General features: G+C 42.1%; 1 protein-coding gene across 1 annotated transcript in view; it reads left to right on the top strand.

The window, feature by feature from the left end:
- The first annotated feature begins 5,632 nt into the window (after window positions 1-5,632).
- Window positions 5,633-15,955, top strand: part of LOC146058464 (uncharacterized) — a 408,664-nt gene continuing 398,341 nt past the window's right edge. The window contains exons 1-4 of the mRNA XM_083170752.1: window positions 5,633-5,651; window positions 7,019-7,030; window positions 8,658-9,359; window positions 14,827-15,759. Coding sequence (XP_083026878.1) covers window positions 5,633-5,651; window positions 7,019-7,030; window positions 8,658-9,359; window positions 14,827-15,759 — 1,666 coding nt within the window. The remainder of the gene's footprint in view (window positions 5,652-7,018; window positions 7,031-8,657; window positions 9,360-14,826; window positions 15,760-15,955) is intronic.

The raw sequence follows: 15,955 nt of genomic DNA on the forward strand, positions 1-15,955 counted from the left end.
GATGGGCATTACAGTGTGTGGCATTATGTTTAATGGGCATTACGGTGTTGGCATTATGTGAAAGGGCCATTACGGTGTGGCATTATGTTTGATGGGCATTACAGTGTGTGGCATTATGTTTGATGGGCATTACGGTGTGTGGCATTATATTTAAATGGCATTATGGTGTGTGGCATTACATTTAATGGGCATTACGGTGTTGGCATTATGTTTAATGGGCATTACGGTGTTAGCATTATGTGTAATGGGCATTACAGTGTTGGCATTATGTGTACTTCGCATTACGGTGTGTCGCATTATATTTAATTGGCATTACGGTGTGTGGCATTACATTTAATGGGCTTTACAGTGTGGCATTATGTTTAATGGGCATTACGGTGTTGGCATTATGTGTAATTGGCATTACAGTGTGTGTGGCATTATAGTTAATGGGCATTACGGTGTGTAGCATTATGTTTAATGGGCATTACGGTGTTGGCATTATGTGTAGGGGCCATTACGGTGTGGCATTATGTTTGATGGGCATTACAGTGTGTGGCATTATGTGTAATGGGCATTATGGTGTTGGCATTATGTGTAATGGGCATTACGGTGTTAGCATTATGTGTAATTGGCATTACGGTTTTGGCATTATGTGGAATTCGCATTACGGTGTGTGGCATTATATTTAATTGGCATTACGGTGTGTGGCATTATGGTTAATGGGCAATACGGTGTTTGGCATTATGTTTAATGGGCATTACGGTGTTGGCATTATGTGTAAGGGCCATTACGATGTGGCATTATGTTTGATGGGCATTACAGTGTGTGGCATTATGTTTAATGGGCATTACGGTGTTGGCATTATGTGAAAGGGCCATTACGGTGTGGCATTATGTTTAAAGGGCATTACAGTGTGTGGCATTATGTTTGATGGGCATTACAGTGTGTGGCATTATATTTAAATGGCATTATGGTGTGTGGCATTACATTTAATGGGCATTACGGTGTTGGCATTATGTTTAATGGGCATAACGGTGTTAGCATTATGTGTAATGGGCATTACAGTGTTGCCATTATGTGTACTTCGCATTACGGTGTGTCGCATTATATTTAATTGGCATTACGGTGTGTGGCATTACATTTAATGGGCTTTACAGTGTGGCATTATGTTTAATGGGCATTACGGTGTTGGCATTATGTGTAATTGGCATTACAGTGTGTGTGGCATTATAGTTAATGGGCATTACGGTGTGTAGCATTATGTTTAATGGGCATTACGGTGTTGGCATTATGTGTAGGGGCCATTACGGTGTGGCATTATGTTTGATGGGCATTACAGTGTGTGGCATTATGTTTAATGTGCATTAAGGTGTGTGGCTTTATGTGTAATGGGCATTATGGTGTTGGCATTATGTGTAATGGGCATTACGGTGTTAGCATTATGTGTAATGGGCATTACAGTGTTGGCATTATGTGTACTTCGCATTACGGTGTGTGGCATTATATTTAATTGGCATGACGGTGTGTGGCATTACATTTAATGGGCTTTACAGTGTGGCATTATGTTTAATGGGCATTACGGTGTTGGCATTATGTGTAATTGGCATTACAGTGTGTGTGGCATTATAGTTAATGGGCATTACGGTGTGTAGCATTATGTTTAATTGGCATTACGGTGTTGGCATTATGTGTAGGAGCCATTACGGTGTGGCATTATGTTTGATGGGCATTACAGTGTGTGGCATTATGTTTAATGTGCATTAAGGTGTGTGGCTTTATGTGTAATGGGCATTAAGGTGTGTGGCTTTATGTGTAATGGGCATTATGGTGTTGGCATTATGTGTAATGGGCATTACGGTGTTGGCATTATGTGTAACTGGCATAAAGGTGTTTGGCATATTTAATTGGCATTACAGTGATGGCTTTATGTGTAATGGGCATTATGGTGTTGGCTTTATGTGTAATAGGCAATACGGTGTGTAACATTATGTGTAATGGGCATTACAGTGTCAATTTTTGCAACGCACCTTTGGCGCGCACTGTCCCTATTTCTGGTGTATGTGTGTGGGGGGAAGGATTGAAGATAGAGGGCAGAGGGTAGGGTGGTGACATGATGGCGATGGTGATGGGCCACTTGCTTGTGTTGCCCCCAGGCTGAAAGTTGCCATCCAGTCCCTGGGGACAGTACAGTGACTATGCTGCCTGACAGGGACACTACGCTGACTACACAGGGCTGCCACGGGGACACTACACTAACTACACTAGGCAGCCGTTGGGCTACGCTGACAACGTAACTTAGCCTACGCTGAAAATATAGAGTAGTCTGCTGACGTGAAACTAAATAAGTACCAAAAAAACTCCCCTGGTACCCTCTACAGCAGTGGTGTCAAACTTATGGCCCTCCAGCTGGTGTGGAACTACACAAGTCAGCATGCCCTGCCGCAGTTTTAGCAATCCACAATCTACATTTAGGGCCTGATTCAGGTTGGTTTGCAAAGCACATTTGGTTTGCTCATTTACAAAACCATGTGCAATACAGTTGGGGCATGTAACATGTGCAAAGAGAGTTACATTTGGGTGGGGTGTGTACTTCAAACTGATATCTATATTGAATTGTAAAAATAAAACAAAATAACTCCCCCAAATCAAACTCTCTCTATACATTACATTTGCCGCACCTGCAGTGCACATGGTTTTGTCCATTAGCAAACCAAATGTGCTTTGTAAAACAACTTGAATCACACACTAGTTCCATACACAACATAAGTAATCAAGTATGACCAACAACTGATTTGAGTTCAGTTGAAGAAAATATGCAGTAATATTTTCATTGTAGATATGAATTGAAACATTTACACTTTGCTAATTAATTATAATTTTAATGTAAACGCATCTATGATTTTTATTTAAATGTAAATGAGGTGTATCTATTTGCAGGGTGAACCAACATCATCATGAACACAGTTAAATTCCTCTTTGGAGCTCTGTTCCTGGCTATATGCATCAATAACTGTTTTTCACAAAGTAAGTATGGTATATGTGCCCATATTTAAAGTGTATATTTAAGTGTAAATATTTAAAACTTCTATTAAAATAAAAAATGGACTAATATTATTCAGATATAATAATGTAGAGAGTGCACTGAATTAAGCACATAATATTTATTATAAAACAATTAATTAAAACAAACAATTTTTTTTTTTTTTGCATTTGTATTTCTATTAAAATACTAAGATTTATTTTCCTGAATGCATGTTTATCTGGAAAAATACCTTCTAGCCTAAAAAATTCTCTTTTCGAAACAACTACTGTGCCTTATACAATTATTACTTTTACACAATACGTGTACTGTACAGTAGCAAACACAGGATTTCTAGAGGGGGTTTCCAAATGCTGTCCACAATCTACCACTGTGCAAACCACTGGAGCAAGTGTGTTAGTTTGGGGGATGTGGTAGAAGAACCTAGTAATGAATTTTTATGCACTGGATACAGTATTTATATATAACACTATAATGGTCTATAGCAGGGGTACTCAAACTGTGGGTCCTGACCCCAATGTGGGTCCTGAGACCCCCATCTCAGCAAGCACTCCATGTTGCTGACCATCAGGCTGATGACTTTTCTAATCTCAGTCAGTGATTCAAGGAGTCTGAAAAATCTGTTGAATTGTCTATTATTTTAGACTCCTCCTATCATATTGTGCCTCCACAATGCTGCCATGCCTGTGCTGCCTGCTGACTACACATGTGATGTGATGACCACCTGCAGTAACTTGCTGGGGTCCTGTCATTATTTTTATTGTCTGATGGGGTCCCAGGGCAAAATAGTTTGAGGACCCCGGGTCTATAGTATTGGCTGTATCAAGTATTTAAATAGCTTGGGAAAGCGACGCATTAACCTGAGTAAGCTGAATTAAGGAAGAAGCTGAGATAAGCCCTTTATCTACCATTTATCATGGCTTAATATACAGTATTACTGATTACAGAAGGTTTATGTATAAAAATGGCTGCTTTGCAATGCACATATATTTGACCTCCTAGTCCTCCTAGTGTTCACTCCTTTTGGATCTTAAACCAATACAATGAAAAACTATACCATACGATTCTAAGATAGTGGGGCAGATGTATTATAGCGGCGCTTATCGCGGGGAGACCGACAAGATGTATTAACATCTTGTCCCCCGAAGCGGGGGAGCGCTAACTCCCCCCTCCGGCGATGTCCCCTCCTGGAGATAGCGCATCAGTTTACACTGATGCGCTGTCTCCTGTCCCCTGGCGGGCTGCACTGGGCATGCGCAGGATCTCGCTACTCACGCAAGATCCCCAGAGCAGCCCAGACCTAACAGCAGGGACAGCGCTGTTCCTGCTGTTTAGATAGGGCTTTGCCAGCCTGCTGCTGGCGAAGCCAAAAGCAGCAGCGGGCGGAACGGTTCATACATTCGGTCTGCTACGTTCATACATTCGGTCTGCTATCATTTAGATAGCAGCGCCAATATGGACAGGGGTGCATAGCGCCCCTGTCCATCAGAGGCGTAGCTAGGGCGGAGCCGGCGGAGCACACGCTCCGGGCGCAGGTATGTCACCTGGCGCCGGAGCCGTGCACTCTGCCGCCGGCTCCCCCGCCCTGCTCGCCCACTGTGCCCGTCATCAGTACCCCTGTACCGCTATAAAAACCCGGCGAGGGGGCGTGGCCTGGCCGGCGGGAGGTGTGGAGCGACGGGTGGGGTGTGCAGCCTGTTTCTCCTTCTGCCCTGCCTCTCGGCAGCGCAATCTTGGAGGGCTCCGTCGGCGCAGATTCCTGCAGCCTCCAGCCTGCGCTGCGGCCTCTTCTTCTCCGGTGCCCCTGTGAGTGGCTCCGCATCTTTGACTTTTTCTCTCCCTCCCTCGGGCAGGGGACACACAGTGCTGAGCTGGAGCAAGATCACCTCTATCCTTAGTGGGGTGAATGTAATGATGCAGCCTGTGTCCTCACACTGGGAACCCCTGCTCTTCCTGTCTGGCTGTCTCCTGCATCATCTGGGGAACTGCTTTATTACACTGCACACTGGAAGACATTGCTTGTGCACAAGGTAATCTTTACTGCTGGTCAGACACCCTCCATTATGTGCTAGAAACCCTATATGCAGCCAGGTTGTCCAATCCTTTGGAATAATATTATTCTTGGAGTCCCGAGGTCCCCCATCTCCTGAACACAAGTGGCGCAGTAATCTAATACTGGGTGTTCTTCTTGCTGTCAGCCTCCTGTATGCACTTTTCGCGGCCATCCTACAGCTGAAGGTTGGCTTTCTTGGTGTCTTTGGTATTCCTGATTAGTGTGCTCTGTATGGGCATATGGAGTCCTTAGTTCAGCAAAAACCTGGGCGAGCGCTCTCACTGCGCATGCGCTGGTTTGGGATGCGGGTGCCAGGGATGTGGCGCCATGATGTCACGTCATGGCACCGCATCCCTGGCACCGGCATCCCTAGCCGGCGCATGCACAGTGAAAGCTCCTAGCAATGAGCATCTAGGGAAGTGGCACTTATGTGACAAATGTGTAATGGACATTACAGTTTGTTATATAGTATGTAATGGGCATCATGTGTGGTCTATGTGTAATTGGCATTATGGCATGTGGCTTTATGTGTAATGGGTATTACAAAGTTCGCCAAGATGTGCAATGGGCATTACGGTTTGAGGTATAATGTTAAGCCACGCCCCATTTTCGCCGCACAAGAGACTACTACAAATCTGGGGGGAGGGGGGGCGGCGCGAGACATGCCCTTGCTCCGGGCACTGTGGCACCTAGCTACACCACTGCTGTCCATTACCACACACTGGCGCCGTCATACATGGGGGAGAAGCGGTATAGTGCACATAATGTGCGCTGATACCCCTTCTCCCCCATAATGAGTCTTCATACATCTGCCCCACTGTTGGCTCCATGATTTTGAAGGTGAACTGCTTTGTGATATTATCAGTGAAGTACAGTATACTGCATTTTCAGTAATTGTAATAAAAGGTTGCCATTCACTCAAATTAATAATCAGGTTAATTACATTTTGGTAGGTTTAGTAAAATAAACCATTAAATTAGCATCTCCAACTGGGTTGTTCATTTTCATTTTGTGGTCTGCTTTCAATCCAAAGGAGTCTACAAATTGTGCCATTGTAGTTTATGCCTATTGTAGTGTTTGGATAAAACCACTGGATCTGCCCATGTTTAAGAATACTTTCCTACTTTTGAAAACTAGTTTCAGTTAGATTATAGTTGTTAGTATAATTTTGCACAGCGCCTCATTGAGGAGACGTGTCATGCTCCACCCAAAGGGCGTGTCTATTTCCATATATGGAGAGATTTTGAAAAGAGATTGTGAACGTGGCACCTACAATTGTTGGTGTGTGCTGCTAGTACTCTTTTAAAATTACTTATATCCAAATGTAGATGAGCCCCAAAGCAGTTAGTAAGAGATACTAGCCTTGATAAAGTGCTGGGAAATGAAGCTGATGATTCAATGTAAATGTATCTATCTCTCATTCCTTTTTTTCCCCAAAAATTTAACAGTGTAATGTGGGCTAGGTGAAATGAGGGAGATTGCTAGACTAATAAGGGAGAGAGAGGGAGATTTCTGCTACTTCAGGGAGTCTCCTGCAGAATGCAAGAGGGTAGGAAACTATGGTTTAAGACAGTGGTAGCCAACCCTAGCCCTCGAGAGCTACCAACAGTTTACATTTTCCAGACAACCTAGCTGCTGCACAGCTGCACTCATAAATCACTGACACATTTTAAAAGATACACAGATGGTGCTAATTAGCTCACTTGTGATTCTGTGAGGAGACCTGCAAAACATGCACTGTTGGTAGCTCACGAGGACTAGGGTTGGCTACCCCAGGTTTAAGACATCAGATAGATGAAATGTATATACAAGGATGATTGTAATACTCCATGGGTTAAGGGAAATTAGCTACAATGTGTTTTATCATTTACTGTTTTTTTTATTTATATATTACATCTGTTGATAAAATGTACTAATCAAATTTTTTTTGCTGTATTTTTCAGCCTTTACTTCAAGTGAGTATACACTGTTGCCTATGATCTTCTTGCATGTAAAGTATAACAGTAAAACATACCTCCCACCTGTCACACATTTTTTAGACCTTCCCAGGGGCCAGCATTGTCCTGCCGTGAAGGGCGGCAGTTGGGAGTCCTCCCCTGTCATCCGTGAATAGACGCTGTGCATGTGTACAGCATCTTATGCACATGTTACATTTTCCCCACCTGCAGTGCACATGGTTTTGTCCATTTGAGAAAGATTTTGCATTTGTGATCAATGCTCAATCAGGCCCTTAGTCTACATAACAAAAGATAAGATAAAAACAATATTTCAATATCCAAAAGTTGACAAATCAAGTTTGTTAACATGGTCCTGTTCATTTCCCCACTATACAAGTGGGCATAGAGTTGATTTTATATAGCGCAGCGAGCCACGACCCCGAAGCGTGGCGAGCGCAGCAAGCTCTGCGAGGGGCCGCGGATTACTTAAAATTTATTCCGCGTACCCTCGCTGCGCTCGCCACGCTATATAAAATCAACTCTATGCCCACTTGGATAGTGGGAAAATGAACAGGACCTTGTTAACATTGAATCCTATGCACAATCGCATCGAATCGCATCGCATCGAATCAATGCGATTTTGCCGAAAATTGCGTCGCATCGCATCTGATTGTATGCCTTCAGGTAGGGCATACAATCACAAAATCGGGCACCCAGATATTACACAAGTACCAAAGTTGTGTATTAAAAGTGTATTTTCAATAAAAGAATAAAAGATAAAAGATTTTTGCATCAAGATTCTTGTATCTTCAGGAAAAAATCTTTTATCTATTGAAAAGAGACTTTTAATAAACAACTTTAATGGACTTCAATTGTGTACTTTGTTAAAGACCTCTAAGAGAGTTATATTAAGGATATTTGTATAGTGCCACAATTCTGTATTGTATTGTATACATGCACACATGGTTGTCATGTTTTGACTAGGGGGACCCTGTGTAAAAAGTGTCCCGCAACTGTGGCATGATGCCGCCGGCTGTTGAAGCCCGGTGCTGATTCCAAAATGCGGGGGATCCCTGTTTGTCCTCCGTATTTTTGGAACCAGGACTGGTCCAAGAGCCTGGTGTTGGTTTCTTAAATACAGGGGAACCCCACAATTCCCCCCCCCCCGTATTTGGCGAACCAGGACCGGCTCAATGAGCTCGGGGCTGGTTATGTTAAGGAGTGGGGACCCCGTAGTGTTTTTTTTAAAGGTTTACACAAATCCACACACTCACATGTCTAAAAAAAATCACACATTTTCGTGACTAAAAATCGCAAGAAATTGCATGTGGTTTCTGATCCTATTACATGTGCGAATATCCGGAAAAATATCTGTGTCAAATGTGCTGATGCAAGTATTTTTTTTTTTTAGCTGTCTAAAAAATTGCAACCTATTTTATCTCGCCAAATATCTCATATGAATTTCTTTGTACATTTTTTTTACAAATTTGATAAATTAAAACAGAAATGATCAAAAATGTTGTTCCTTTGTTTTAGAAAATAGATCACAATTTGATTGTGTAACTACGCAAACTAAAAAGTCATAATTGTATGTTATGTTCTATACATGAGTGTCTCTCACCGCCTTTGATTTTTTATTTCACAGATGCAAAAACATGCAGTGACTGCAACTCAACTATTGCTGCTGCGTGCAGCCAACAATCCGGCTATGTAGTTTGCTCCTGCAATGCTGACTATGCTGGAAATGGTTTTAGCTGCACAAAAAGAGTATTTTGTAGCAGCTATCAATGCTGCCCACAAGGATATTCCTGGAATTCAGCACAAAATCTATGTGTAGATATAAATGAATGCAGCAGTTCTACAACAAATGTGTGCACAAGCAAATGTGTGAATTTGCCTGGCTCTTATTTGTGTCAAGACCCCCTTAACCAGCCATGTCCTACAGATAACTGTCCCCCCGGTTCCAACTGTATAAAAGGTCCAACTAATACACTACAATGTGTTGATCCTTGTTCTAATTACCAAGTGATTAATGGAACAGACAATCTCTACAATATCAGCTCTACTGGAAGGTTCACCACTGATAGATATTACTTTGGTTGGTACAGATATGCAAATGGACTAAGGATAAGGGAAGGCTGTGTGGAAAAATTAAAATGTGGTTCCCTTCAGCCATACAGTATAAGCAGCCACCCAAGTATCGGCCAAGGTGTGGTATCAGTTCCTCTGAAAAGTAACACATTAACAGGCTGCTTTAGTGGGTCTAATATTACTGTGAAAGCCTGTCCTGGAGGATATTACGTGTACAAGTTTGCGGGGCTTCTACTGGCCGAGGATTACTGCACAGGTGAGTTGAACATCTTAATTTAACTCAGTTTTTTCCAGTTTAGTATATGTCATAAATGTATATGTATGTTATTATTCACTCAACATATTTATAAAGGAGTTCTTTAAGTATAAAATACAACACTTGGGACCAAAACTAAAAAAATTATGACATTTTATACCAGATGATCCAGTCATTGGGTGTGTGTGTTAGGGTGGGGGTGGGGCAGTTAGGATGATTTCCCTCTGTTGTAAAACACGCCTTGTTCATCCATTGGTTGGCCACAATCTTCTCTTCAGGCTCAAGCTCTCAATTGGCTCTACCTCTCTTTTCCTTCAGAAAGCCACAATTGTTATTGTGGTGTGCACATATAGCCTTAAAAGTTTCAGTAGTTTTTTTCTTTTTTAAATCATGTACTGTAAAAGTTGGTCCTCAATTAAAAAACAAAAACATTTTTAAAGTGCAAAAATCACTATATATACTTAGCTTAAATAATATCTTGTGGCTAATTCAGAGTACACAGGGTCACCTGTGTACCTCAATAGCTACAACACTGGATGTAGCTGTGGTGTGAAAATATACTAATGCCAGGCAGAATACCCCAAAATATTTAGTGTAATCAATGAATGAGGCCAATGAATTTGCATCAGAAGACACATACCCAAGACTTGTCATGTCTACAAAACTGGACTAACATGCCCCATATTCTAAAACACTAACCATCGCCATCCCTGCTTGCCCCCACACATATGCAAAATGTCAGTAATGCTGTGGCTTCAGGAGCCCTACGAAGACCACCGCTAATTAGAAAGGCTCCGAGTGCTCATACTATATGTGTATATAAGATTTGTGGCACCTATAAAACATAAAAAAAAAATCTAATAATACATTTTGTTGGTTATGTTTATAGCTCATTTAGGTTAACGTGGTTAAGAAGTGGAGATGAACTATCCACTGTGGTAGAGTTTAAGGATGCTATCCCTAGCAGGTGCTGGGTCACTACTTCACAGCAGGGCTGGAAAACATAACTGATAACTGACAAATTGTATTGGTAAATTATTTATTTTTTACAGGTGCCACAAATCTTGTACACACATTTAATAGGGGCTCTCAAATCATTCTAAATTACATTATATTTTATTTTCGTGCAGCTGATACCTGTCAGCGCTATGATACAGTAAATCGCACATATTAGTTACATCAATAACCATCAGATATGCACGTAAACCATTGGGTTTCTGTAAATCTCTGAATAGGGCCCTTTATTAGATATGTATTATAAAAAAGCTTTTGATAATTTACTTTGACAGATAATAAGTGGTATGAGAAAAAGGTGGACAAAATACTTTATTAAGTCAATAAATCATATAAGCCTTATATACAGTATCATCAAGTTATCCTGTGTACTATCCTATATTAAAAACAAACAAACAAAAAAACCTTATGCTGCTCAACATCTCTATGGAGCGCCAGTGGACATTAGATGGCACCTGACCGAACTTTGTTTGGGCACTCACACGAGTTATATAATATAAGCTTTATTTATCTATGTATTCCAATTATTTTTATGTAGCATCCAAATAATTAAGGAACAACAATTAAAAAATAATTATTAATTTTTAAATTATCCAACAGAAAAAAAACATACAAAAGCGCCTGCAAAGCTGTATATTTTTTTCTTTCTCAGAAAAAATATATACAGTAGATATAAAAATATATGTTATAAAATATTTCTTTATAGCTGGAAAGTGGATGGGTGTCATCATTTAACCAGGCGCCAGAGAATGGGTTAAAAATATGTACAAATTTATTGTGCAAATAACATATACTGTACTTGTAAAAAGATATACTTCTGGAAAGGAGGAATGAGTCCTTACCCCTAAGGGTATTTGGAGCCAGCAAGGGATGGTGAGTGGAAGGGATGCAGTCTGGAAGTGCACCCTGCAGTGGCTCAAATACCTTAGCACTTGGTAGGTTCACCCAGATCAAGTCCAGTCAGTCACTGCAGCCGACGCGTTTTGAGCATCAGGTGCTCTTCTTCCACACCTTGTGTGGGCTCATTTCTTGTTTATTAGGGAGGTAAACCAATGACTGCTGGAGGAGAGATTGACCCGCTGTATTAAAAATCATAGCAGACAGCATACGCGGGGACCCAGCCATTCTGAAAGATTGAGTCCCTGGTCCTCAATTTTGAGTAAAATATGGGGGTAATTCAATGATATCTAGATTTTTCTGCCCCCCAAAGAAATCCGGACATATACAGTATATTCAATGCGGTTGTTTTCCGCCAGTTTTTCCACCAACGTAGGTTCAAATTTATGTAAAGTTAAATCTGCATTGGAGATAAATACTCGAAAATGACTGCACTGTCAACTAAAACACATGTATCGTAATTCACCGATCAAACTGTTCATTGTGTTTGAGGTTCTTGCTTTTTGTAAACTTGTTGGACATGGAAAATTGGACTTGTAAGTCCAATTATGAATTAACACTTAACTTAGAGCATGTATTCCTAATTCAGTTCCAGGAATGCTAATCTACCAGGACTGCAGTGCGCATGCACTGCAATGCTACTGTAGCCCCTGGAGTCTACAGTATGATTGATGCTGCAAATGTTTAAGAATGGGTGCATTCCTCAAAATGGAATCTTCTTTGGAGTTTTGCCGAAGCCAGTGCCTGTGTATTTTTACGCAGATTCAATGGCTTTGGCAGGTAAACTTATTAGTTGACAATCATGATTTCTCAGATGTTCTCAGACTGATGTGCTGTACGATGTGTGCGATGGTAATCCAAGGCTGAAAACAGGTCAGAAAAGTCATTGGTAGTCATATTTTTACAAAAAATATCTCATGCATATGTTCAGGTCCTGGTTGGCATTACTGCCTCACAGCGATGAGGCTATGAGTTTAATTTGTTTCAAAGGTACTATGGGGGGGATGCACTAACATCTACCACCCCACATCATGGGCATTTGCTGGGTTGTGCAATGTTAATAATCGCATATGCACTAACATATGTGATTATTAATACAAAGGACAGCTCTTCCATTAAGAGCTGTACTTTCCAAAGCGGCTCCAGCGCCAAACTTCCGGGTCTAAACATGCACAGAGTGACGGATGCCTCAAACAGCACTGCTGTTTGAAGGTTCCATCAGGGATCACTGATGCTCAGAGGCTTCTCTAGAGTATCAACAGATTTTTAAGATGATTCCCTCTGCACCAAAGCACTGGCGTGTGCGGGATTTGGTGCATTCAAAAATGTGCTAAAAACACAGTAAATGGGGGTTTTACTGCATTTTCGCATTAGTGCATCCCACCTTATGTGTGTAGAGTTTCTAGGTGACATTTAATGAGATGAAAAAATGTGACTTTTGCGATATTTTTGCCAAAAACGTACGAAATCACATTTTTTCCCCGAATTCGCAGAGTTAATGAGATACCGAAAACGAAAAAAAAAAATGAAGATTTTGCCGCGAAATAGCACTTTCTGAAATTGTGATTTTTTAGTCATTTTTTAGTGTTTTAATTTAACATTCTTTTTACAGGTGGACTACAAGTCCCAGCGGGCCCATTAATGCCCCGCATGCTGGGACTTGTGGCTCTCCAAGTCCCAGCATGTCGGGGAGGTCTGCTGGCACTTGTAGCTCTCCTGGATAAAGCAATGTTACGTATGTGAGTTTTAACCCTATCAGGATGGCGTCCACTTGCCACGGACGCCGGTGACAGCCCCAGGTTTTAGCCCTGGACAGGTGAAGCCTGGGGGGTACCTCTTTATTGGGGGGGTCCCCACTCCTTCAGGTACCCCATCTAAAGCTGACCAGCCACAGTGCTTATGTTTCGGCCGGGGGACCTTAAGTAAAAAGTGTTTCCTGACTGTGGCATGACACCGCGGATTGTTGGAGCCTGGTGCTGGTTTTAAAATACAGGGGGACCCCTATGCTTTTTGTCCTCCGTATTTTTGGAACCAGGTCTGACTCAAAGAGCCTGGGCTGGTTATGCTCAGGAGGAGGGACCTCACGCGTTTTTTTTTACAAACACAAAATCGCACATTACCTCAAATTTGCACATTTTCATACCTAAAATTCTCCCATATCACACTTTTCTTTCTGGAATACACACCTCATTAAATATGCGACTTAACAGCAAAAAATGCTATAATGGGCGATTTTGAAAGTGCTAAAATGATCACAACATATTAAATGTCACCCTCTATGTTCTCCCAAGTTTGTGTTGTGTCCACTGGTTGCTACAGTATCCTACTATACACTAAAGGGCATAATTCAGAACTGATTGCATGGCACAGTTGGTTTGCTAATGAACCAGGTGCACTGCAGGTGGGGCAGATGTAACATCTGCAGAAAGATTTAGATATGGGTGAGTTATTTTGTTTCTGTGCAGGGAAAATATTGGTTGCTTTATTTCTACAGTGATATTATGATTTCTGTTTGAACATATCTCACCCAAATCTATCTCTCTCTGCATCTGCTTACATCTGACCCACCTGCAGTGCACATGGTTTTGTCCATTAGCAAACTAAGGGGGTGATTCATGTTGGCTCAGTAAGCAGCAAAAGTCACTGCTTACTGAGTGCCGGAACAGCACCTCGCCATATGTCCCACCCCCACTGGCGATTCCCCTCAGTACCATGCGTCCACTAGCAGGAGAAGTCGCTGACCATCGAATGATTTCTCCTGCCTTTGGAAATAAAAGTCAGTTAAAACTGACTTTTATTTCCTTCTGTGTTCGCTGAAGACGGGGTGGGTGCTGATGTCATGTGACATCAGCTGCCCACCCCGACAGACATCAGCCCACCTGCGTTCCCATGAGAATGACCAGAGTTTTCATGGTGATGTTCATAAAATGCTGGGTGTTCCCATGGGCAAGCCCCGTTTCTGCCCCCTGTCCGTCCCCTAACCTCCCTTCCTGCAACAAACTGCCCAGCGAGTGTGTAACTCACCAAAGTCGTTCATTGCCAAGGTCTACACATGCACACATATGCGCTGGCACATGCGCAGACCCTCCAACATTGGAATGGGGCTGAAATGTGAGATTGTGTCTGAATTAGGCACTGAATGCATAAATTAAGTTAGCTTCTGATAAAAGAAAATTAACCCTACTGTGTACAGTATATATGTCCACATGGTAGGATATATAGATTAATAATAATAAAAATAATATCCAATGAAATAAATGTAAACCATGTGGTATCAACGTTTTTCTGTGCATGCTCAAATCCTCAAGAAAATAGCATAAGCTATATTTTCAGTATGATTCATGTGGTGGATAGGTAAGTATATGCAGTAGATACTAAGTGTGCATCATGGGAGTTCTTGAATCCAGGGGTCTGTGGGCACTGCACACCATGAAGGTAACAGGTAAATGTTTGTCTTGGTTCTCATATTTAGTATTCAGAAGCAATCAAATTTATATCATAGGATATCCTGCATTGATATTAATGCATTATTTATTTATTTTTTCTATTCTTGCAGAAATATCACCTCCATTAACCACACCACCTCCTACTACTACCCCCACAACCACCACCACTACCACCACAACCACCACAACCACTACACCAACCACCACTACCACTACTCCAACCACCACCACTCCAACTACTACAACCACCACTCCAACCACAACCACTCCAACCACCACCACTCCAACTACTACAACCACCACTCCAACCACAACCACTCCAACCACTACCACTCCAACCACTACCACTCCAACCACTACCACTCCAACAACAACCACTCCAACCACTACCACTCCAACCACTACCACTCCAACCACTACCACTCCAACAACAACCACTCCAACCACTACCACTCCAACCACTACCACTCCAACCACAACCACTCCAACAACAACCACTCCAACAACAACCACTCCAACCACTACCACTCCAACCACAACCACTCCAACCACTACCACTCCAACCACAACCACTCCAACCACAACCACTCCAACCACTACCACTCCAACAACAACCACTCCAACCACTACCACTCCAACCACTACCACTCCAACCACAACCACTCCAACCACTACCACTCCAACCACAACCACTCCAACCACTACCACTTCAACCACTACCACTCCAACCACTACCACTCCAACAACAACCACTCCAACCACTACCACTCCAACCACTACCACTCCAACCACTACAACAACAACCACTCCAACCACTACCACTCCAACCACTACCACTCCAACAACAACCACTCCAACCACTACCACTCCAACCACTACCACTCCAACCACTACCACTCCAACTACCACAACCACCACTCCAACCACAACCACTCCCACCACAACTACAACCACTCCAACTACAACCACTCCAGCCACCACTACCACCACTCCAACCACTACCGCTCCAACCACCACCAAAGCCCCAACCACCACTGCTCCTAGTACCACTTTATTAACAACATCTACAAAAAAATCAATTACCCCCTATTACAGCACAGCACCACCATCTACTATACCAAGAACAATACATCCTCATGAGAACATAACTGTCACAACAGTTCACAGCACAAGTATATTAAGTGTCAAAGTTTCATCAAAATTAATAAATAACAAAGAACACAAAAGCCTAGAAATAAA

This window comes from Crinia signifera, chromosome 2, assembly GCF_055691185.1.
Source record: "Crinia signifera chromosome 2, ASM5569118v1, whole genome shotgun sequence".
NCBI classification, from domain to species: domain Eukaryota; kingdom Metazoa; phylum Chordata; class Amphibia; order Anura; family Myobatrachidae; genus Crinia; species Crinia signifera.